The sequence below is a fragment of the Cotesia glomerata genome, linkage group LG2 (assembly GCF_020080835.1).
Source record: "Cotesia glomerata isolate CgM1 linkage group LG2, MPM_Cglom_v2.3, whole genome shotgun sequence".
NCBI lineage: Eukaryota > Metazoa > Arthropoda > Insecta > Hymenoptera > Braconidae > Cotesia > Cotesia glomerata.
Window position 1 is genome coordinate 2,796,575 of NC_058159.1, and position 26,977 is coordinate 2,823,551.

The 26,977-nt window shown below is 26.3% G+C and overlaps 2 protein-coding genes across 2 annotated transcripts; one reads left to right on the forward strand and one right to left on the reverse strand.

Annotated features, from left to right (window-relative positions):
* The first annotated feature begins 7,730 nt into the window (after positions 1-7,730).
* LOC123259194 (phospholipase A1 member A) lies at positions 7,731-13,308 on the forward strand. The gene is made up of 7 exons (XM_044719529.1): positions 7,731-8,038; positions 9,155-9,266; positions 9,914-10,062; positions 11,708-11,962; positions 12,064-12,255; positions 12,329-12,497; positions 12,566-13,308. The coding sequence occupies exons 1-7, from the start codon at positions 7,978-7,980 to the stop codon at positions 12,678-12,680; spliced, it is 1,053 nt and encodes a 350-aa protein (XP_044575464.1). The 5' UTR covers positions 7,731-7,977; the 3' UTR covers positions 12,681-13,308.
* A 1,421-nt stretch (positions 13,309-14,729) lies between these two features.
* LOC123259172 lies at positions 14,730-16,835 on the reverse strand. The gene is made up of 3 exons (XM_044719483.1): positions 16,775-16,835; positions 16,202-16,697; positions 14,730-16,139 (listed from the first exon to the last, which is right to left on the reverse strand). Exons 1-3 carry the CDS (start codon positions 16,823-16,825, stop codon positions 14,794-14,796), a joined length of 1,893 nt encoding a protein of 630 aa, XP_044575418.1. The 5' UTR covers positions 16,826-16,835; the 3' UTR covers positions 14,730-14,793.
* Positions 16,836-26,977: the final 10,142 nt, after the last annotated feature.

Sequence of the window (26,977 nt, forward strand, 5' to 3'; positions counted from 1 at the left end):
AGACCTTCCCCTTCTGCCCATAGTATAGACTATTTATTGAAATGGCAATTTTTATTGTTTGAAATTGTAATTTTTTAAGATGAGAGAGTCGTTATTTACTATATTGACAGCTACTATTCACTTATTTTCGATATTAAATTATAAATTGTGGCTTTTACACTTTTTACATTAAGTTTTGTACACGGAATAGAGAAAAACTGTAATCAATAACAGTCGATTTATAATAAGTAGTGATCAACTGGAAAAAATTACCATTTGAAACAGTAAAATCGTGATTTTAACAATCACTTTATAATATTTATCATTTAAATGCTACAATTTATTATTTACATGGAAGAAAATACTATTTCAAACAGTAATATTCGCTATGTGAAAGTCCAAAATGTTAAAGTATAATAATTAAGAATTTTGACTTTGATATTTATCATTTCGTACCTAAAAAATGATCGCATGATATGTAAAAAATATAAACTACAGTTACTAAATTTTCTATACAAGCAACGTCAATATTTACAAAGTAAAATGGTTAATTTTAAACGCAACTCTAAAAATCAAACTATAATTATTGATTTGCTTGGACAGGTAAAATATATATTTTAATAGTAGAATTTTTACTGTTTCAAATGTTAAATTCTTCGAGTGCGAGACCTTTCACTTCTGCCCATAGTATAGACTATATATTGAAATGGCAATTTTTACTGTTTGAAACTGTAATTTTTTAAGATGAAAGAGTCGTTATTTACTATATTGACAACTACTAATCACTTATTTTCGATATTTAATTATAAATTGTGGCTATTACACTTTCTACATTAAAAGCGGTTTATAGTTAATTTTCAAACGTGTTTTTTTCATGTATGTGATAAAATTTCGAAAAAAAAACGCTTCGCTCTTATTAGATAATTAAATTATCTATCGAAGAGCGAAGCGCTTTTTTGGAAAATTTTCATTTATTTATGCATAAAATGCGTTTTAAGATTCCATTTGTTGTACAAGTATGACGACAGAGATACTTTCGTTTGTCCAATAGAGGGCGAGAGAGAGGAAAAATGAGTAAACCCTTCTTAAGTTCTGTAATATTTATATTTTTGCCAGCCCGATGTCCGCTGTACTGTTTGAAACTATAAAAATTAACCGGAATCCGAGTGAATATTACAGTTTACTTTTTTCCGTGTTAATAGAATTCGAATCAGGAATTGATTGATTAAATTTTCAACAATAATAGTTTACAAATAATTAAAAAAAATGATAATAATTATACTTATATAACTTATACTGACAATAATATAAAGAAAAAAAATGGATTATTTATTTATATGGAATTGAGTAATCAAAATAATTATTAATAATAAAAATGCACTTGTTTTTAATCGCACGTGTTGATTACAGCACATTTGATATGGAAACTTTATTTATTAGGAAATAAATTTTTAATAAATTGAAATTTATATTATATTTAAATAAATGATGGATGTTAATAAATACAAGTGGAGACAATAACAATACAAGTATAAAATCAAGCACAATTGGCTGATACTTTTAGGTATTAACTTATTTAATTTTAAAAGACGAAAGTATCGAACCGTATGAAAGTTTATTCAATAATTATATTACTTAAATATTTTTTTTTTAAGTATAATAAAAGTAACTAACGAAAACGGATTTTTGAAACATATTTACGCAGATTAAATAGAAATATATAATATAAATATGACATATGAAAGTTATTGAAACTCGAAAGTAAAAAAATGAGGGTAATAGAAAAAAAATAAAATTTTTGTCCGATTATTAAAAAAAGAAGCTAACTTTTAATTAAAAAAATTAATTTAACAAACGAACTCATGATGAGAAATTAGTCAATTTACGCGAGACCTTTTTAATCGAGTAATAAAGCATTTAAATAATTTAAAAAAATATATAAATATTCATATACATGACCGTTATAATATAGAGTATTGTCGATTATTAATTATATTAATAAATTTATATATATATGCATATACATTTATGTATATATGTGTATATATATTATTGAAAAAATATATTAATAAAAAAAATAAAAAAGAGTGCGTTGTACGCGTATCAATTCTGTTGTATGAAATTATGGCAATATAAATATATGAATACAGTAATTAAAAAAATTAAAAAGTAATTATTGAAATGTTAATGCTTGGAAATAATAATATTGATGATGAGACGTGTTAATATAATAAATTATATATAAATTTTAACCATAATATTGATAACATAACAGTTTAATTATATTTGTTAATTTTTAATTGAATTTATTTAGAAAAATAGAAATTTTGGTTATCAATTTTTGTTAGGTAGAAATTTTATGTTATAAAAGCCCAATATTTAATAAATTATTTAGATATATATCTAATTATTTTAAATGATATTCTTTTTTAAGAGCAATGTGTGTAAATTTATTATTATAGAAAAGGATTTATTTTTTTTGTAGTTCGGCTCTGCGCCGCTAGGTGGCGGCGCTTCTCGCAAGCGCTCAGGCGGAATCTGGCTAAATATATATAACGCTCTAAATTTTTATGAATTTAAACAAATTTGAGATATTAACCCTAGACTGGTCAACGTATGAGCGTTGTAATTAATTATTAATTTTTCAACTGAAAAATTAATAATTAATTATAAACACGTTACTGAAAAAAAATATTAACTAGATTAATAATAAATACGATAGAATTTTTAGAAAAAACAATTGATAAATATTGTTTTTAGATGAATATTAATTTTTTATAAGCTATTTTTTACCTCATCTCCAAAATTGTCATTTTTGAGATACGAGGTTACGTTAGAAAACCATTGATATTTACTAAAATTATTCAAAAAAATTTGACTTTGTTCCTTGAACACTTTAGAATATATTAATAATTTTTTTAACCATCTTCGATAACGTTAAGGAGGTATTGCCCCAAGAAAGACACCAATAGGTTAGGGCTATTGGTTTCTTTCTCACGCACTACTGCTGCCTCTCTTTATAGACTATCGCTCACTTACTTCCACTCACGTAAAATATCGAAAGTCACTAACTTCAAAGATTTCTTATAAAAAAAAAATGAATACCGCTCGTTTGTGTTATTTTTGATAAAAAATACTTGTTATAACTTCAATTAAATATTCTCAGTTTTTCAAAAAAATCCTAAGAAAAGTATGGTTGATATTCAATAAAATGTTCACTCTAACTACGGTCAGGATCGGGAATACATGTTAAATTTACGATTTTTAATTGCTAATATTTCGAAAATTAGCACCGCAAGGACTATTAAAAAAAATTTATTTGTATAGAGGACACTTAAAAGTACGCGTATTAAAAAATTGAAGAATATTGTAAGAAAAGTGATTTTGAGCAATACCTCCTTAAATTGCTGAAAAAAAGGTTTCTTAGAAAAATTAGTGGCAATTCGCGGGGCTTTTCTCCAAATGCAAAAAAAATTCTGATTCAAAATGAATTTAAGATTGAAATTCATATTGTGACACAAACATGAATTAGTTTTGAGATCAATTTAAATTTAAGATTGATTTATAGGTAGAAATTAGTAGACCTGTAGAATATTCGATCCTGCTTCAGAATTTTAACAAAGACTTAAGAATATTCAGGATAAATTCAACACATAAAATATTCTTAAGTCTATTAAAATTCTGAAGCAGGATCGAAAGTGATAATCTCTATCTACAAATTAATCTCAAATTTGTATTAATCTCAAAACTAATTCATATTTGTGTCAACTGGCAACACTACGCTCTAAAAGCATTGCGGTAAATCCTTTATCACTTGACCAAAGTTAGGTCGCGTTTGTTGACCAGTCTAGGGTTAAATAAGTAATTGGAAAAATTGAATTAAAAAATGATTTAAGAAGAAATATAAATTAATAATTCAATTTTTTTCATCACAAATTTACGCGCATTGTTCTGTATTATAAAAACTTGGCATAATAAAATAGATAAGAATATAAAATATTAAATAAATAAAAAAACTTCTCCAAATGTCAATGATGAAATAAAGAAAAGTATCTGCGAAAGATCGATGAAGAAATATAATAAAAAAGAAAATAAATAAACTATAAATAATTATCATTAGATGGAGTGTAGTATCAGGCCTAATAGTGTTGAGATATTTAAGTTGATAGTCTCCCTGATCTCCGAAATACAAATATATCTTTAATTCAAAAAAAAAATAAATATAACAATAATAATAAAATAAAAATAAGAATAATGATAATAAGCTAAGTGCTGATGCTGTCGAACAATAATTCTGATATATTTATATATATATTAAGAAAAAAATAATAATTTTATGACAATAAAATATACTTGTGTGTAAAGTGCCGAAAGATTTTTTTTTATTAATATTATAATTATAAATAATTAATAACAATAATTATTTAAATTAATTATTAGTTTAGTCTATTGCTTTGTAGTTTAATTTTATTATAGATTTTATAATTACGTTGCAATTGTTGAATAAATGAAATTTTTTTTGTACATAAACGTTAATTATTTATAATATATCTCTGGATTAAATAGATAATTTTATTTAATTTTATTATTGATTTAATTTGTATGAGGTAAAGTGTAATTTCTGTAGTGTGTGTACGTGAAACTAAATCATATCTCTAAATATTAAATAATTTTTTTTTTATTAGTTATATAGAATAATTATTTCGCTTAATTGATTATTGTATATATTGATAAATTAGTTTACCAATTTATTACTTAATTAATTAATTAATTAAAAGAGAAATTAAAAAATAAATAAATATATAAAATTATAAAATAGTTAATAAAAAAAATTGATACGAATTTTATCGGTATATTTAATATAAAATGTATCAATTATATCGACAATAAAGGAGTTAAATCTAATTACAAAATATTTATGAAAGTAATAATTTTTAAGGACAATAAAAAACAATTTTTTTCTTTTCAGTGTTTCAAATGACGATTTTTTAATTAAAATTTTTAGAATAAAATTTTTTTTGCAGAATTTCAAACGAAGAAAGTGAATAAATACGTAGGTCTTGCGTACCAAAATAGTAAATGTTATATTATGAATTATGAAGTAATGTATAATAAGCTTTTGAGTATGTCAGTAGAGGTAAATTTTTGCTTGGTAAAAGATAATAATTATAATAATAAAATATAAATCTTAGCAACTTCTTCTTGCCTTCGATATTGCAAATATATATTAAATTTTTCAATTGCTGATTGACAATAAAACTAATTATTTGAAAAGTGACTAACGTCAAAAGTAGAATTTTATTATTAATAATAAAATTGATATTTATTATTGTAATGACGAATGATTAATGATTAATGTTTACTGACTTGTAAAAGTAATTAATAAATAATAAAATAATGAAAATTAATCGTTAATCAAAAAAAAAATATACTGGATGGTTTGTTAATTATTACATCATATAATTATGTAAAATATGTATGTACATTGTAATCTGGGTGTATTATTAAATAATACCTTTAAAATTAATTATTTGAGAATAAAGTGTAAGAAAAATCTTTTAAATTAAAAGTTTATGAATCCACCTCTATTTTATTTCTTCAATAATTTTAATTACCAAATTTATTTTTAGGTATATATAAGTAGCTTATGATTATTTTGATAAAAAAATTGATTTGACTGAAGAAAAAAATCTCAAATCAAAGTCATTTTTGAACGCAAATATTTTTTTTTGTATTTTCAAACAAATTAAAATCTTATTTCTTCAATTTTTAAGATAAAGATTTTTGATTAAACCTTCAGATAAAAATATACAAGAAATTTAAATTAAAGAAATCTTCAATTAGATTACTTTTAAGACAATTTTTCTGTCTAAAAAATTTCTTTCAAATAAATTTTACTTGATTCAAAATGATAAAATGAAAAAAAATGAATTTCTTACTTTTATGATGATAAGTATTAAGGCTGCATTAAAGAATGCTTTAATTCTAGATACATAATTTAGAAATGACCTTGGATCTTAAGAACTATTGACATTTTTAAATATATAAGCTCACCTCGATGTTACACTCGTCGAGAGCTTTCATTTGAGTACCCACATCAATTTTTTATACATTTTATATATTTGTATATTTCACAAATACCATATATATAAAATATATAGAAAAATTCCATGTGGGTACTCAAATGAAAGCTCTTGATGAGTGTAACGTCAAGATGAGCTTACATCTTTAGAAATATCAATAATTAAGAAATGACCTTGGATCTTGTCAACTATTGACATTTTTAAAGATATAAGCTCATCTCAACATTACACCCATCGAGACCTTTCGTTTGAGTACCCACATCAATTTTTCATATATTTTATATATTTATTATATAATTATATGAAAAATATATCAAAATGCATGTGGGTACTCAAATGACAGCTCTTGATGAGTGTAACATCAGGATTAGCTTATATCTTCAAAAATATCAATAATGAAGAAATTACCTTGTATCTTGTCAACTATTGACATTTTTAAAGATATAAGCTCATCCCCATGTTACACTCATCAAAAGCTTTCATTTGAATACCCACATCAATTTTTCATATATTTATATATATTATATATATGGATATATGAAAAATATATTAAAATGCATGTGGGTACTCAAATGAAAGCTCTTGACGAGTGTAACATCAGGATTAGCTTATATCTTCAAAAATATCAATAATGAAGAAATTACCTTGTATCTTGTCAACTATTGACATTTTTAAAGATATAAGCTCATCCCCATGTTACACTCATCAAAAGCTTTCATTTGAATACCCACATCAATTTTTCATATATTTATATATATATATCTATATTATATATATGTATATATGAAAAATATATTAAAATGCATGTGGGTACTCAAATGAAAGCTCTTGACGAGTGTAACATCAGAATGAGCTTATATCTTTAAAAACGTCAATAATTAAAAAAGTACAGTGCAATTTAACAAGTGTCATTATTTAATAAATAAAAATTTTATTTATTTATAGTTCACTAATCCAGCAGTCACATAGTGACTGCAAGGTTGCTAGTAAAGAATAATTTGCATATAAAAAACAACGCAACGTTCCAAATGACATAATGGAATTCAGTATGCGTAAATCAAGAGTTGATAAAACCCGACTCCTGTAATTAAATGAAATATTTTTGTATTTACCGTAAAACTTTCGACACTAATAACCACCATGCTCGCTTATTCAGGACAAATGACATGTCCTCCTAGTATTTAAATGCATTTTTTAATTATTAATTACATTCCATCGCGTTCATCCGCTTACTTTCCACTGGATCTCAGTATTATGATTATTGTCCGTGCGTGATATAAAATCCATTTAATCATCCTTTGCATCATTACATTTGTTGCATAAAATTCAAAGAATAAAAAATGCATACTTTTTCATTTCCCACACAGCTAGTTAACAAATGCAAACAATAAAATGACAACAAATAATTATAAATGATAAATAAAAAAATGAAGCGCAACGTCTCGTCATTTTGAGAAAACCAACAATAAAATAACGATTGCATAAAGATTCAAAGTTTTGAACGGGGAGGGCTCCTATATAAATAGTAGACGGCGTACTTCCTTATCAGTATCAAGATTAATATTTACTTAATAATATTTACCGCAAAATAAATATAAATTAAACAGTTCAATTTAATCAAAAGTTTTGTGTATAATTTTATGATTTTTCAATCCTAAGAATTGCCAACAAGAGTTTTGATTAAAATAATTGATCGATTGCGCATGCGTAAGAGCTGGACCGCGAATAGGGGAAATGCCGGGACTCCCATCGTAATATACTTGTACTTTCTAAATTCTCTTGGATCCCTGATGAGTTTACATTTTAAACCGCGACATCAAACGTTAAAGAATCACGTCCAAAAAAAAAAATATTTTTACCATCGGTGATACCAGACACGTCCGATGTTATATCACATACGCCGGGAGTGCCGGACATGGCGGTCACTTTTGTTCTACATCTTCTTTTTGTAACATTTTTTTTGTTTTTCCAAACATGTAAGTTTTATTTTTATTTTTATTTCTATAAATGTTTTGTGAATTTTTTTTTTCAATAAATTTCTTCTTTAATTTTTTTACATTTAAATTTTTATCAAAATTAATAGAAGATTTTATCGAAATTAATTAAAAAAAAAATTTTTAATGATTTTTAACAAAATTTTTTTAAGATTAATATTTTATAAAAATTTTACTTTTTTTTTTTAATAAATTCCTTCTTTAAATTTTTTTATATCTGAATTTTTGTCAAAATTAATAGATTTTATTAGGATTAATAAAAAAAAAATTTTTTAATAATTTTTAACAAAATTTTTTTAAGATTAATATTTTTTTAAAATTAAAAAATTTTTTTTTAATAAATTCCTTCTTTAATTTTTTTACATTTGAATTTTTATCAAAATTAATAATTTTTAACAAAATTTTTTTTAAGATTAATATATTTTTAAAATTAAAAATTTTTTTTTTAATAAATTCCCTCTTTAATTTTTTTACATTTGAATTTCTGTCAAAATTAATAGATTTTATCAAAATTAATAGAAAAAAAAATTTTTAATGATTTTTAACAAAATTTTTTCAAGATGAATATTTTATAAAAATTAAAAAATTTTTTAAAAATTAATTTAGAAGAAAAATTTATGAAAAAATAAATTTTTACAATTAAAAAGAAAATGAAATAATAATTCATAATAATGATCATAAAACTAAAAGCTCAAAGTACACTATTATGAAACATTCAATTAATTATAACCAGAATATAAATTCAATGGAAGCCTGACACCGATCCGAGTGACCTTTGCCTCATTCGCGATTATCCTTTTCCTTTCCCAGCTTTTTGTCTCGTCTTATCTTCAGTGAGTCGCGTGTAGGGCGACAAAGACAAGGACGATAAGTCAAGGGCAAAAATCCTCGTCTCGTTACATCTCAATGAATTTTTTCCGCTTTTCAATAACAATATATATATTTATATTTATAAATTAATTCTGTAAAAGTTTCAATTAATTTATTCACTAATTTGCATGCCAATTTATTCACATATACTCTACAATTTATATTTATAATCATTATTTTATTAAAATATTTTATTTATTTAAATAATATAGTAAATTTAATTTTTAGCAACTGTAAGCGGTCAAAATAAAACTCTGAAAGATCTCTTCAATAGTACTTCTTGTGCGAAGCCTCCCTTTATTTGCCCGCATCCACAAATAGAGTTTTATTTGTATACCAGGTAATTAATTTCAAATTTAAAAATAACAATTAATAATTAAGTTAAATATTTATTAATAAAAAAATTTAAAAGTATAAAAAATATAAATTATTTAATAAAAAATTTTTATTAAAATTTATTAAATTTTTATATCTTAAAATTTTACATAAGAATAATTACATTAACTAATTTTTTACTAATAACAATTATAGTGTTAGTAAAAAAAAAAAAAAAACATATTAAAAAAACAAACATTAAAAAGAAAACATTTAATTTCAAGATCACGATCAACGTATGTTAAATTGAAAGTGACCTCAATACTGATGAACTCACCTTTCTCCGGGCTTTTCTGTACATGTTTAAATGTACTTGTCTAAATAATAAGTACTTGACTTACTCTCACTAAGTACTCACGACTTATGTCATAAATAGACTCAAATTTAAATAATAATTTCGGAAGGATTAATTTAAACTTTAAAATAAAAATGTCCGTCAAATTGACATTCTATTTACTGCAATAAATTATAAAAGAAAGTTTTCTGTGTATACATATATTTATTTTTATTCTTGTTATTAAAAAAAAAAAAAAAAAAAAAAAAATTATATATAGAAAATAATGTTATTAATTCGAAAAAGTAAAGAATTTATTTACTGTTATATTTTACCAGAACGACTCAAAAAAATCCAGTTCTCCTTGACGTCCTAAATCGCCGGTCATTGGAATACACGACGTTTGACCGGTCCCATCCGACGAAAATAATAATCCACGGATTTGGAGGCGGAAGAAATTTAGCGCCGAGCACTGATCTGAGGAATGGTGAGGATAAGTATTGTTATTTTATTATGGTAATTTTATTTAGATTTAACTTTTATTTAATTTGGGAGCTACGTGGCGTGGTTATGATTATATTATTGTGAATTAATGATTATAATGAAAATGATTATAAGGCAATGCCGGAAATCGTGCGTGAAAGGAGAAGGAATAGATAAGGTTGTCGACCGGTTAGTTAGTTTCATTAGTGAGAGTACTAGCGATTGCGAGAACTATCTCATTTATGTTACTTATTACTTATTATATTATTATTAAGTATTAGGAAATATTTAACTACTGGGAAATTTATAATATGTAATTATTTCATTTATGTTATTAAGCGCGTTTATGGATAGAGGAGTATGTTATTATAGTCAATCTTTATAACGCTTTTAATTTATTTTCACTTGTAATATTCAATGATATATTAATGATTTAAGATTGGTAAATAGATGAGGTTTAATAATGAATTCAGTTAAATTTTTATTAATATTTTATTTAACGTTTTTATATTTTTGAATTCTAATTATTATTACATTTTATTTTTTATAAAATTATATCCAAAAAATTTAAATTAGATTTTTTTAATCGAATTTTTAAATAAAAAAGAATAATTGACTGATTTTAGACTTAACATTTTTTAGATCTTATTAAATTTAATCTAATTTTTATTTGAGAATTTATTCAAGAAAAAAAATTTTTTATGAAAATTTAAATCTAATGATTGTTAATAGAATTTAAGTATTGATTTTTCTAAATCATAAGAATAACTGGTTAAAATAATTTTATGATTTTTTAGATAAATTGTACTGTACGTTTTTAACTATTGACGTTTTTAAAGATATAAGTTTATCCCGATGTTACACTCATCAAGAGCTTTCATTTGAGTACCCACATTGCATTTTTTATATATTTTATATATATGGTATTTCTGAAATATATAAATATATAAAATATATGAAAAATTGATGTGGGTACTTAAATGAAAGGTCTCGATGAGTGTTACATCGTGATGAGCTTATATCTTTAAAAATATCATTAGTTGACATGATATAATGTCATTTTTGAATTTTTGATGTTTTTAAAGATACAAGCTCATCTCAATGTTACACTCATCGAGACCTTTCATTTGAATACCCACATGACATTTCTTATATATTTTATATATATATATATATATATATATATATATATATATATATATATATATATATATATATATATATATATATATATATATATGGTATTTGTGAAATATATAAATATATAAAATATATGAAAAATTGATGTGGGTACTCAAATGAAAGGTCTCGATGAGTGCAACATCGGAATGAGCTTATATCTTTAAAAATGTCAATAGTTCTCAAGATACACGGTCATTTCTTAGTTTTGTATTTAGAGATACAGAATTTTTGGATCCAGCCTAAATGATTATCATAATAAATTTACTATTGGTGAGAATGATATGAAATTTTGAAAAGGCATAAATTCATATCAAGACCTTTGCAATGACACTAAATTTCACTAAAAAAAACCGATTTTATCATATGACTATCCTGAACACAAAATTTTTCTTTTTCTCTTAATATAATAGATTGTAATTAACTACTGATTTTTCATGATTATAATAATAATTTTGAAAAATTTAAAGCGTATTTCAAGCGCGGCGACTACAACATAATAATCGTCGACTACGGATCATTAGTCCGCGAGCCATGTCTGTCGCAAATGCAGTGGGGACCGGATTTCTGTTCACAATGTATTGCTCAGTTAGTGAGGTACTTGAGGGATCACCCTCGTGGGATACCGGTCGCGAATATCCACATGCTGGGCTACAGTGTTGGTGCTCACATAGCCGGCTTGGTGGCGAACCACTTGCCCGATGACAAGCTGGGACGGATTACTGGTAATTAATCACCTCTCAATCCCCTCTTTGCCCTCAATATCGACAGTTGCCTCTCAAAAATGCCACAAGTTCACGCTGACGAATTTAGAAACGGCTTTCAGGTCTAGATCCGACGATATTTTTTTACATGAACGGAAACCGTTCGAGGGATTTGGACAAAACGGATGCTCACTTTGTCGATATCATCCACACCGGTGCTGGGATTCTGGGCCAGTGGGGCCCAAACGGGCACGCGGATTTTTATGTAAATGGTGGTTCCAGTCAACCTGGATGTGCGACTGCTTCTATTTTACGTAATTTTCTTCTTTTACTTTATGATCTTAATAAAAATTAGACAATTAAAAAATTTTTAATTAAAAATTACAGAAACTCTGGCGTGCGATCACACAAAAGTAACGCCGTATTATATCGAATCAATAACAACGAAGGTGGGATTTTGGGCAGCACCATGTGCAAATTTATTTTCCTATCTGACAGGATGGTGCAGCCCAAAAGACGAAGAATGGCTTCTTATGGGAGAGGATACCCCACACATGTAAGTTATTATTTATTTTGTTTCAAATTAAACGATTAATTAATTACCGGATGAAAAATTTTGCACAGCGCTCGAGGAATTTATTATCTGTCAACAAACGCACGCAAACCGTACGCCCGAGGACATCCAGGAAAAAGGCAACTCCCGAAAAATCGGAAGCAATTGTCTTACCGCCAGTATTAAGTCTGCTTAAGCAATTAATCAACATTATCATAGAATAATTAATTATAAATTATATTTTATACATTTTTATTGTAGATATACATTAAATAGTTTAGATTTTTATTTATGATTCATTATTATATTAATATCAATTATAATTAATTTTTATACTTTTAGATTGTGGTTCATAGAGTACCCTGATAGCCACCTTAACTGAAACTGCCGTCAATCTACTGCCGTAATTTGAAGCCAACTTGACGGAAAGAGTTGGAAAAGCAAGCGGTTTCAGTTAAGTTTCTTATAAGTTGCTCTGCAATTTGACGTCAAGACTTGCTTTGCAAGTATTTCAGTCAAGTTTTAGTAAAGTTTAAAGGAAATTTAAGTACAAATTTGATTGTTAACTTGTATTCAAATTGCAGCCGTATAGATTTTCGTCAATTTGCCTACACAACTGTTATTCCGTGAAGAATTACCACAAACTTGATGTTGAGTTAACTGTAACTGGTGAAAGTTAACTATTTTCTAAGAAAGCGCTGGCTATCAGGGTAGGTCTAGTATGTAATAGTTATAGACAATAATTTATCGATATTGAATAATTTTCTATTGTAATAAAATAAAGTTAACATAAAGATGCGAATTTGAATTTTAACTGTCATGATAATACTAAAAATTTATTTTTACATCAGATACAATAATTATTACTAGCAACCTTGCAGTCACTATGTGACTGCCGTGACTTGTGAACTATAAATAAATAAAATTTTGCTTTATTAAATAATGACTTTTGTTAAATTGCACTGTACTTTTTTTAACTATTGACGTTTTTAAAGATATAAGCGCATTTCGATGTTACACTCATCAAGAGCTTTCATTTGAGTACCCACATGCATTTTTATATATTTTTCATGTATACATATATATGATATATATAAATATATAGAAAGTTAATGTGGGTACTCAAATGAAAGGTCTCGATGAGTGTAATGTCAGGGTGAGCTTAAATCTTCAAAAATGTCAATAATTCACAAGATATTTGTTAAAATGCCCTGTACTTTCTTAATTATTGACGTTTTTAAAAATATAAGCTCCTTCCGATGTTACACTCATCAAGAGCTTTCATTTGAGTACCTACATGCATTTTGATATATTTTTCATATATACATATATATAATATATATAAATAAATGAAAAATTGATGTGCCTATTTAAATGAAAGGTCTTGATGAGTGTAACATCGGAATGAGCTTATATTTGTAAAAATGTCAATAGTTCACAAGATACAAGGTCATTTCTTAATTATGTATCTAGAGATAGAGCATTTTCGAATATAGCCTAAATATTTATCATTATAAATTGGCTATTGGTGTGAATGATATGAAACCATGAAAAGGTACAATTCTAGGTCAAGACTTTTCCAACGATACCAAATTTAACCATAAAAACCCATTTTATTATATAAATAATCTAAGGCTGGCAATGGCCTGGTCGGCTCGTTGCTCGCTTTTCGAAAGAGTGGGACCCGGGTTCGATCCCAGCATGCACCAATATTTTTCAGTGATTATAATTAAAAATATGTGCGTTACGTTACGTTGCCAGCCTCTGGAAGTGGCAGAGATAGCCGGGCGGCACACGTCTGACTTGGGCGATCACACATTTAAGCAACAACTTGAATGGGTGACCACTTTAGTCAGCGTTGGCTAGCGCGAGGGATCTCTGCACACTAGGAGAGGGGCCTAATGCTCCAGTGGTCGATAAAGAAGAGTTTCTTATCAATCACTGTAGACTTAGCCCAGCTCCGACTGTACTATCATGGGTTTTCTCTGTGGTTTCCCCATGATTCTGTTCCAACAGCCTGAGAAGGTGAGGTTCAGGGTGAATACGGTACAGAAAGCACAAGTCGGTCCACAGCCGCAAAAATTAAAAGTAGAAATGAAGTGTCGGGTGGGATTTGCTGAGGTCCAATATGAGAAATAGAAAAAGCGTAGAGCTAGGAGAAAAAGAGGAATCAGCCTTGTAAAAACCGAGAGGTGTACAAGTAAAGCATAATAATAATATATAAATAATCTGGCCACAAAATTTTGCTTATTCTCTTAATATTATAGATTACATTTGTTTCAACTAAACGTTATAACCATTAAATATGTTCAATGCCGCAATGAGGGCTTCTTTTGATGACTATCATTCGATTTTTTATATTGTTCGTAATTTTTCGATCATCTCTAAAATACAATACTTTTTGCTTATTATTTCCATAAAATATCTTCAGCTTTTTATCTTCAACTACTATCTTGTTCTTATCAACAAGACTCAATTTAAAGAAACATCTATTAGACAAAATACATGTTTCGAAAATAAAACTAAGAATGCTGCAAATCATTCCCATAGTCCAACAGAAAAATACAAATGATAGTGAATCAAAAGAAATTTGTTGATAACTCAATACGTATCTCGATTTCTGTAAATTAGATTTGATTCTCAAGTGAAAACGTGTACCTTCAAGTAATTTACGATTGATTCCAAAACTTTCCAAATGCATAAGGAATATATCAAATTTTTCTCTTAGCGGCCAATCGCGCCGAGCGCAATACACAAAATTCTTAGCGTCTAAAGGATATTTAGACACATAGAAATTTTGCAGATAAATTGTAGAATTAATTTTGGTTTTTAGTATAGACATTAGATCATGATCCGCTATCAGACAGGCGGTTGATTCGTCTTCAATAACTGTCTCTACACAGTATGATTCATTTGAATTTATAACTTTGGACTTTATTGTTTCAAAAGTTAGCTTATTCGACAACATGTAATCGACGATCAAAACTTCCTTATAATAATCACGTTGTATGTCCGTTACTGAGTCGGCATTTTCTCGTAGTTCGGTTTTCGAAAGAAATTCTGCTAGATCTCCTTGAAGCGTGCTTTGCATAACCAAAAAGAACAAAAATACTGGTGTAAAGAAAATCCGCAGGGGTAGAGTTTTTACTTTGGTGTTCAGCGAAAATCCAGCCCACAAGCGGAGTATTTCAACGATGGGAAATGAATAGCTTCGGAAGGAAGTCATGTTCAAAATTACTACATAAATTATGATTGATAGCAAAAGTGTTATTATAATAATATTAATCCCAAAAGAATTGTACTTTTTCTCTAAGGGAGAGAGGTATCTTTGATTGTTTGAAAAGATGTAATGGCCATTGATAGATATTGGATAGGTGGCTGCCAAATTGTCCAATTTTGTTATTCTATCGTAATTTTGCAGGCACATTACGAAGTCAGTTGTTCTTTTTTGAGAACGATATTCTTCTAGACTTGGATCGCAATCCCAAAGAGTAATTTTAGTAAGAGAAGCATTAAAAAAAACCTCTATTGCTTTGGAGAGCTCATAGCTGTCATTAAATACAAAGTCTTTATTAGCTAAAATTTTTGTTGCGGTTTTATCATGTTGCTTAGTGCGATCGAAATTGAAACCATCGCATATGTCAGCTGTGAATAATTAAAAATTTTTAGTTAATTTTTATTTAATTATAGAAAATATTCCAATTTACCTTCATTGTATGGTCGATTGTAAATTGCCATGTAAATTGATTTATTAGATATTTCTTCAACCATTCGCCATTGATAAGGAGATCGGCTTGAGTACGGATTGAAAGTATAAACAAAAAGTTTTCCTTCAGAATCAAAACATACATAGTAACAATTCAGTATTTTTTGCTGCCAAACCATTTTTAAAACCGCTTTTGCGTCCTTACAGCCATTTTCTATATTGTTCAATACAAAGTGAGGTATCATAATTTCCCATCGAAGAGAAGTTTTAAGATCAAGCAGAATTTGGTTGAGATTCTTAACTGAATTTTCAAGGGTGACAATAAATAAATCGACTTTGTTTTTACGCAAAAAATTGAATTCAATTATTGGTAAATCTTTTTGTAGAACGACGGCAATTTTTTCTAATCCACTCAAGCTTTTAATCATACTTTCACTTACATCTTTGTGAAGAACAATTGTTTGATAATCTTTTTCACACGTTTGAAGAAAATGAATCTAAAAAAAATTAAACAAATCTTTAATATTTTTAATAAAAATCGGTAAATATCGATATTTACGATCTAATTTCTCACCACAATATTCAATAATGTAGGTAATTTATTTTGGGTTGCTTCTTTATTCATTTCCGATATTAATATAGTACAGGAATTATTAAACAAAAAAAAATCAATTATTATCTTTAGATTTATAAGGTAAAAGCTCCTATTATTGACACCCTATTTAATTTTATTATTTCATGGCAATTTTAAATATTTTTAAAATTAAAAAATAGTAAAATTTAATTCCAAGGTATAAACTATTTACCGTAAAAAAAAAAATTCACTTTTTCAAGTAGGCCAAAACTGCTTATACGTTTGTAACTTCTCAACAATATCGTTTAAGAAAAATCTTATTTTCAAATCCAGATTTCTCAAAGTTTTTTTTTTTATGTAATTGTTAACCATATAATTATTTATTTATACTTTATCAAGTTAAAATTAATTTTAAAGTAGCGGATGTCAATGATGATGAGACAAAAATTAACTTGCGTCAACTAACTACATAGGCCATAATGTAAGGTAATCTAATCTCCTTAAAACACATATCAAAGTATTAATGTTTTTAAACTGCCATGTGATTTTATAAGAATCACAGTATTTGAGCCTAGAAAAAATTGCTAAAAAAAACCGGATAAAAATTATAAAAAAACTAGGTCTTAAACGAATTTTAGAATAATAAAAAATAAAAAAAAAGTTTGGAAAATCCAAAAGTGCACGCCTCATAACGCTCATTCATTTTTTAAGAAAAAAATTAATTGTGTAATTGATTAAAAAAAAAATTATAATTAAGTAATTTCTTACAGAGTATTTTTTATTTTTTTTTTTAAATATCGGCGCTATTTTTTCTTGTCATATGCGCACGCAGTCTAAAAAAATCTAGCTTGATCAAGTGGCGCCATAGTTTTCACGTGACAAATCAGAAAAGTTCGTTTGGCTTTGTACGGTTGTATCGTAGTGAATTTTAATAAAAATTCAATTAAAAAAAAAAATACGTAAACTAGGCCACTGATATGAAATACGGAGCCAGTTCATCGAATTCTTAAACTAATAAAAAAGGTTCGGTCTTGAAATATCAATTTGTTCGGGAGTAATCGTTGGTACATCCAAAATGGGGTGACATCCGGACGTCCACGTAAAATTTTTTTCAAAATAGCATCATGAAATGATTTTAGAAAGTAAAAGATGGTTTAATTTAAGTGTTTTTTCGGTGTACATCTACTTATATCATTGTATAAGTATAATATGGTTGTGATAGAGGCATTTAAAGATCACAAAATTGCTTGACCTTGACGAGTCGAGTATAAAGCACAACCTCACGCGCTTCGCGCTATGAGGCGTGCAATATTGATAGTTTTGTAATAAAAGACCTGTCAAGAATGGGATCAATGGTTACATTCGGTTTGTTGATTTAAATTTTATATAATAATAATTAAATTTATTGCTATTTAAGTTAATTAATTAAATCATATATTTAAAAACAGTGATTAAGGTGTTCTATAAAAAAAAGTTGACAATATTGATTTGAGATACGATAAAAAAATTCAAATATTCATGATCACTTTTATAGTGCCAATAATGGGGGCTTTTACCTTACTGCGTTGATAATTTTTGGTTTTATGAATATTTCTTATTCATTAAGTCCATATTCTATGATAAGTGTTTTAGATATAATGCAAGCTTCAAAAATGAAACAAATAGCACTTAACGTTATACCAATTATCCAAAAGTAAAAAGCAAAAGACAATGAGTCTAAAGTAAGAGATTGAAAATTTAATTTAATAAATCGAGAAGTTCGAGTCTGTGAATTGTAAGTTATCTGAGACGGAACATTATCCATTATTTTGTCAGTGATTCCGTAACTTTCTAAGGACATAAGCCATCTATTGAACCTATCTTTCAATGGCCAATTTTGACGAATAGCATAAACGAAGGGATATGTCATGGGAAACTTAGAAAGATATAAATTTCTCAGATTTTCTCCCGTTAAATTTTTTAATTGTAGGTGATGAGACAGTGTCATGAAATCTACGACACATACGGTTGATTTATCCCTCAAAACTTCTTCAACGCACTTTAAATTATTTAAATTCCAGTATCCCATTAACCAGTACTTTAAATCGTTACCTGTATTTATTCCACTAGATATAAAAACTTTTTTGTCAGTATTATTAGACAATTTTTCTAGAGATACAATATTTGTGGACGATTCAGAAATTATCAGCCACTTTATATACTGCCCTTTAAAAATAGCGTGCAGAATAATGAAAAAGATAAATATTGAATAGAAAAGTGGGCGAATACTAAGAAAATTAATGTTTATTTTCAATGGGATTCCTGTCCACAAACGAATAAATTGTAATAAAGCAAATAAATAACTTCGAGGGAAGCTGGTATAAAAAATAATAAAATAGGTGATTATAGCACTGATAAATAATAGCAAAATAATTGATAAATCAAAATCGATTCGAATTTTTCTAGTAATAGTTATGTTACTTAAATTATTCGATAAAGCATAAGCTGCGTAAGAATTAATCGGATAGCTTGCAAAGTGAGGTAAATCTACGAAAGACCGAAAACACTGTGTTATGTCACCCTTTTTTTCAATATCTAGGAAGCGCTTTGTTATATAAATTTCTTTGCAATCGTCTAAATCATATGATATGGAGACGTTAAACACACCTCTCAATGCTTCTTTAATTATCAAGTGATAAGTATGAATTTCTCTACTTGGAGAGATTACATTTACAGTGGCTTTGTCAAGATATTTTGTTCGATCGAAAGTAAACCCTTCACAGACACTTTCTGTTGAATAATAAATACATATATTATTAAATTGTAACTAATACTCATTTTCTCAGGTCTAAGTTTTACAAAATTTCAAAAAACCAAATCAGGATGTAGTAGATCAAATAAATTTATGTTTTCTTTTATTTACTCCAATTAGCAACATTTCGTCAGCATAATTCTGACTTCATCAGGCAACCTTGAAATATTATTGGAATAAATAAAAGAAAACATAAATTTATTTGGTCTGCACAGAAAGAAAAATTTCTTGACTGGAGAATAAAATTCTTGGCTCAAGAAAATTTTCAGGGTGCCTGAAGGAAGACCGAAGTTGTGTTGGCCGAAGTAAAAATTTTTCGAGAAATTCTATTCTTGTCGGAAGTCATTTTTTCTTGATTCAAATTATCATAAATACTTGATACAATAAATTTTTATATTTGATCAAAATTTTTAGATACTTTAGGGAAGCAGCGTCACCTACTTCAGCTGAGAAAGAAATTTTCTCACCTTGAGAAAATTTTTCTCTTGAATATTTGATACCCATTTTATATTATTTTAGCGTGCAATTATACATATTGAATGAAAAAAAATGATGAAATATTATTTGATCTTTTTATTTGAGATGTTCATCAATAAAAATATTAATAAAAATTTACTTCTATCTTTATATTTAATTTTTTGGAGCAAGAGAGCAATTTTCTCAAGACAAGAAAATTTACTTCTATCAAGAACTAAATTTTTTGGAGCAAGAGGCTGAATTTTCTCAAAACAACAAGATTTTCTTGACTTAAATAAATTTTCTTGGATCAAGATACGTATTTCTTAAAGCAAGAGAATTAATTTTGTCGGAATAAGTGAAATTTCTTGTGTCAAAAAAAATTTTTTTTTCGCTCAAGAAAATAATTAAGAATAAACATATTTTCTTGGCTCGAGTGAACCTTTTTTTCTAGATACTACATCCTGATTTGATTTTTTGAAATTGTAACTAATGTTAACCAAAATATCTGACCATAATTACCTTTTTTGTACGGTCGGTTAAAGATTGCCATATAGAGAGATCCGTCAATTATTTCTTGAACGGGGTTCCACTGATCAGTTGCTCGGTTCGAGTACGGATTGAATGTGTAAATAAACGGATTTTGATCTGAGTCGATGCAAATAAAGTAACAGTCGAGGATACTCATTTTCCAAAATTTTTTCAACACTATATGCGCGTCTCCGCAACTATTTTTTGATCCACCGAGGACGAAATAGGGGACAGTAACGTTCCACCACAAAGATAATTTGAATTTTCGTAAGATTTCTTCAAGTTCATCAATAGATTTATCAATAGTCACGACAAATAAATCGACTTTTGTAGTTTTGAGTCGAGGGTCGTAATCTTGATTCGATGAATCGTTGTACAGCATCACGGAAAAAGTTTCCATGCTATCTCCTGATTTGATGATACTCTCATCTGAATATCTATTAATAACAACTGTTTTATGATCTTCATAACAAGATTTAAAGATGTATCTCTGAAACAGTAAGTTATTTAAACTTGGTATCTACGTAATTCTATAAATTAGAATAAATAAATTTTAATAATATATCACCACAATTTCGGATAAAGTCGAAACTTTATTTTCCACTTCTAGTTTTTGCGTTTTTGATATCACGCCGCAGATTAATAACGTTGAGCACAATACTAACGGAGTTAATGTTTTTAGATTCATGTTGAAAGTTGAAATAAAGAAACAAAATTTTTCACACTTATTATTACTAGATATTTAATTGAAGCGCATAAAGCGTAGATTAAATTCGAGCTTGAAGAATGTGATGCATTAAGCTTGAATAAGTTGTTATTTATTGTGTTTGACTGACATTTATTTTGGACGTTGTACAAATAAATAACTAGTCAGATAACAGCAAAATAATAAATAATTATTTATGATTTTTATCTGTATTTATTGGGGGCGAGTTTGACTATTGTTTGCGATGAATTCATTCTTTTTGTAAATATAATAGAATTGATAAGAATTAAACGAAAAATTTTTTGAAATTTTATTCGAATTAATTCATTAAATTAATGAGACTCTGGCTATTAAATAGAACATTTTTATTTAATTATATTGTTACATAATAAATATGAGTAAGCTAATATTTAATAAATGCCATGTTTAATAATTAAGAAAAGTGAAATTTTTTGTTAACAACACTGAAAATAGTATTTTTTGTAATCACTATGAATCATTTATTTAATTATCTTTTTTTTTTGGCATGGAGAATAATTACTTTTTGCTTTTAACCTTTTTCTTAAATTTTAGTTTGTTGTTTACACATTTGAATATTTTTTTTTGTCACACAGATACAGTCCAATATATATTTTTTGTATACATCAAAAGTCTTAATATAAAATTGAGATGGATGGATGCAAAGTCAATTTATTCGTGATGTGCGCACATTAACGCGCGCATATTAACTTCTAGTTTCGAAATAAAAAGAAATTAAACTTAATGTTATTCCTGCAAACCAAAAGAAGAAAACAAAAGACAGAGAATCTAAAGAAATTTGATTGAAACTCGTAACATATTCAGATGTTTGCAAATCAGATATAATACGTGCAAGATTGTTAGCTTCTGTTTTTAAATTTAACCCATAACTGTCTATAGACATAAGAAAGTTGTTAAATTTTTTTCTCAATGGCCAATCGCTAAGAATTATATAACCAAGAGGACGAATTTTTATCGGATATTTCGATAAGTGCAAACTTTTTAGTGAGTTTTTAGATAAATTATTATTCATTAACTCTAACAATAACTCACGATAGAATCCGATACAAACACTTGATGGGTCATTTATAACTTATTTCACACAGTCACTATAATTAAGGTATAGAAAATCCGAGCAAAAACAGTTTCACTGTAAAAAAATCGCGCCAAGTCCACGTTCATAAGACTATTAAGAAAAAAAAATTTTATTTCTTTACAAAAAGATATAAAATAAAAAATTAAAAAATCCAAGTAACCGATATGGTTGTACATGATTTTCGGAAATTAAAAAAAATTTTTTTGTAAATTTAAAAATTAAAAGAAACAGTTTTGGAACGTATTTAGTGTGCGTGGTTACAAAATATTTCACTTTTTATGAAATTCCTAAAATCTATCTACTAGGACTTTTAAAAAAAATTAAAGTACACAATCATGCACACCAAGTACGTTCCAAAATTGGTTTCTTTTAATTTTTAAATTTACAAAAAAATTTTTTTTAATTTCCGAAAATCATATACAACCATATCGGTTACTTGGATTTTTTAATTTTTTATTTTATATCTTTTTGTAAAGAAATAAAATTTTTTTTTCTTAATAGTCTTATGAACGTGGACTTGGCGCGATTTTTTTACAGTGAAACTGTTTTTGCTCGGATTTCAGTATATTTTGTAATTATAATAAAAATTGACAATTTAAATTTAATACATTTCCGGTGGCAAACTATCCCCTTTAAGCTATAGTTCATGTAAAAGTTATTCTTGCGCCGTCTGGCGTGTGTAATTGCAAGCTGTCAAATATCTTTTTTTCACTGTAGTTTCCCATCTATTTAAGATTAGCATGCATCCTTATATTATTTAGTCTCTGGCCGTCCACTTTTTACATAAGAAAAACGTTAAAATCTAAAAATCTGGGTCGCTATAGTTTGTGCTGATTATTTTTAATAATTTTAAATAGAAATTATAAAGATAATTTATAATAATCAAGTAATACGCGTAATAAAAAGCATGAACTACTATTATAAAATATCATATAAAAAAAAAATCAAAATAAATTTGAAAAAAAATTTGTAACCTCAAAAAACCGTTCTGCTTACGGTATATACACAGTCGGTAGTCTGGCTTGAGAACGGAACTTGGCGCCAGACTCTATCGAGTCTGTTGATCATTTATTTTTTCGATTTCAATATTTTCATATTCAAAAATACTTTCGTCATAAGCTATAAAGATTTTGTGATAATAATTATTTCGTAAGTCCGATAGAGAATCAAGGTTTTTTCGTAACTTTGATTTTGATAAGCGATCCACAAGATCTCCTTGAAGTGTTATATGCATCACCAAAAAGTAAATAAATACCCTGATTAAGAAATATGATTTGGAATGATTCGAAAAATTTTAATAATTTCATATTGTATGATATCACAAAATTATGATTCACAATTATTCAAAATGATTCAAAATTCTTAGTTCTGAATAATTTTAAATCATAATTTTATTATTCAAAATTATTCAGAATGATTCAAAGTTCTTAGTTCTGAATCATTTTGAATCATAATTGTATTATTCAAAATTATTCAAAGTTTTTAGTAGTATATGATTTTAAATCATAATTATATTATTTGAAATTATTTAAAATGATTCAAAATTCTTAGCTGTCCATAATTTTGAACCATAACTTTATGACTTAAAATAACTCGAAATGATTTAGAATTGCTCATTTTGAATACTTAAAAATTACTCATTTTAAATACTTAAAAATTGTAAAATTATGATTTAAATTAATTCAAAATAACTTGAAATTTAATTTCTATTAATTTTAAATTATTTTTTCGACATTATTATTAGAAATAATTTATCAAATTAAATTATTTTAATTATATTAAATCAAAAAATAATATTAAAATTGTCAAGTCCTTATTTAATATTTAAAAAAATTTTGGAATAATTCAAGCATTTGACATCTTTTATACTAGAATCAGAAAATAATATTTCATAATTAAAAATACAAGGAATTTATCGAAAACTATAAAAGAAATTACTATTCAATTATAAGGATAACTTAATAGTTATGATTAGGACCTATAATTAGGAGACATCAAATTGAGGAAATTAATAAGAGATATTAAAATAATGTCACAACATCATAATTGTTTTTAGTAATAAACTTTTTATTAGTAATTTTTTGTTACATCTTACTATTGCTTTCATCGCTTGCTTCTTCATAATCTTTCTCTTCATTTTCCATTGACTCAATATATTGATTTTTTAATAGTTCTTCCAGTTCCTTGTCTGAAATTTCTTCATCTTTCTTTTTTACTTTTCTTGTTCTGGGAATTATAGATTCTTCTTCTTCTTCTTCATCTTCTTCTTCTTCTTTTTTTTCCCTGTTTTTCTTCTTCTTCTACTTCGTCATTACTTTTTTCTTCTACTTTTTTCTTGCTGTTCTTTTCCATTTTTCTTTCAATTTTTGACCTTTTTACATTAGAAATGTACCTTCCCAGGTATGTATATAATTTTTTAAATTCCATGTCTTTTTCGAGTTTCCCTAAAGTTGACATGTATGGTGAATTTTTAAGGTAATACATATAAAAATCTGAAATAAATGAACAACAATAAATATATCATGAGATACAAACGAGCAGAATCATATGAGTAAGTTCAACCCATCAAAAATAATATTGTCATTATTTTTTTTATTATTACTTTGACTAAAATAATTACTACCATGTAAATAATGATAATTTTTGAAAAATATCTGTTGTAGTTAAATATTATTTCACCTCAAAAATAATTTGATACTGAAAAGAAAAATATTTAAGACAGAATAGGCACTATTTGAATAGTTACAAAAATAGACGGTTATACACAAAGCACTGCACGAAATAAAAATGAATAATGATTTGGTCTTGGTAGGAATCAATTCAAGTTTATCAATTAATACGATAAAACGAATAACCAGAATTAAAATAAGGATACATGGAATAATGAAAAGAATATAGATTCAAAATCTGCAAATAAACTTTTAAATGGAGATAATGTAGTAGGAGGATATAGGATCTTAAAAAAGTACCAAGAAGGACATATTATTCCGTGAACTATGAGATATGACAAGAAAAGTCACAAGTCCTAAAGGGATCATGAATCAAATGGCGAACCGGTGTTTACGGGACAATATGTTCAGAGGTCAACTTTCGACGGCTTCAAACGAAACTACTTGGCAATTTTGCAAAGCGATATTAGATAAAAAAAGAAATAACAAATTGTATCAGAACCAACGATGGGGTTTTATTAATACAAAAATGATGTTAAAAACGTAATACCAGAAGAGGAACAAATTTATACCCGATGTATTTATAATAGTGTAGTGTTTTATGGTACACTTTATACTAAAGGCAATAAAACAAACAACACAACAGTCTACTTAGATAACAATAAAATTGCTAAGATTCATTGCTTTTATAATCGACATGATCAAGTTTACGTAAAGGTAACAGTAGCTGCAGTAGAAAAAATTTGATATTTTTGAACATATATTTGTTATAAAAGAGTGGGAAAATAAATTTACAATTATAGATATAAAAAAATAGTATCAAAAATGGTATTTATTAGAGTAGAAAATTTATCTTTGATTTCTATGACTGACTATGTATGTCTACAACTCAATAGTTTTGAGGTTCAATAAAAAATAAGATTATACCTATGTAACAATGACAATTCAATCTTTTGTATCCCTATAACGACACCTTCATTACCATTCTATTTATCAAACTAATAACAATTAAATGATTATGATCACTCTGGGATCGAAAATATTAAAAGAAATTTATAAAATTTAAAATTACCCAAACGAGCTTTTAATGTTATTCAGTATTATTTAAGATGATTTGGAAGTTGGAATCATTTCAAATAATATTAAATCCTCTGGAAAACCAGAAATTATAATATTATTTTATCATTCAATATTATTCAAAATGATTCGAACGTTTAAATTATGCTAAATAATTTTATATTATCTGAAGAACCAGAAATTTCTATATTATTTTATCATTCAATATTATTCAAAATGATTTGGAAGTTGAAATCATTTCGAATAATATTAAATCATCTGATGAACCAGAATTTTCAATATTATTTTATCATTCAATATTATTTAAAATGATTCGAACGTTTAAATTATGCTAAATAATTTTATATCATCTGAAAAACCAGAAATTTCTATATTATTTTATCATTCAAAATTATTCAAAATGATTTGGAAGTTGAAATCATTTCAAATAATTTTAAATCATCTGAAGAACCAGAATTTTCAATATTATTTTATCATTCAATATTATTCAAAATGATTTGGAAGTTGAAATCATTTTAAATAATTTTAAATCATCTAGAAAACCAGAAATTATAATATTATTTTATCATTCAATATTATTCAAAATGATTTGGAAGTTGAAATCATTTCAAATAATTTTAAATCATCTGAGAACCAGAATTTTCAATATTATTTTATCATTCAATATTATTCAAAATGATTTGGAAGTTGAAATCATTTCAAATAATTTTAAATCATCTAGAAAACCAGAAATTATAATATTATTTTATCATTCAATATTATTCAAAATGATTTGGAAGTTGAAATCATTTCAAATCATTTTAAATCATAAAATAATATTACATTTTTTTATTATTTGATATGATATAAAATGATTCGT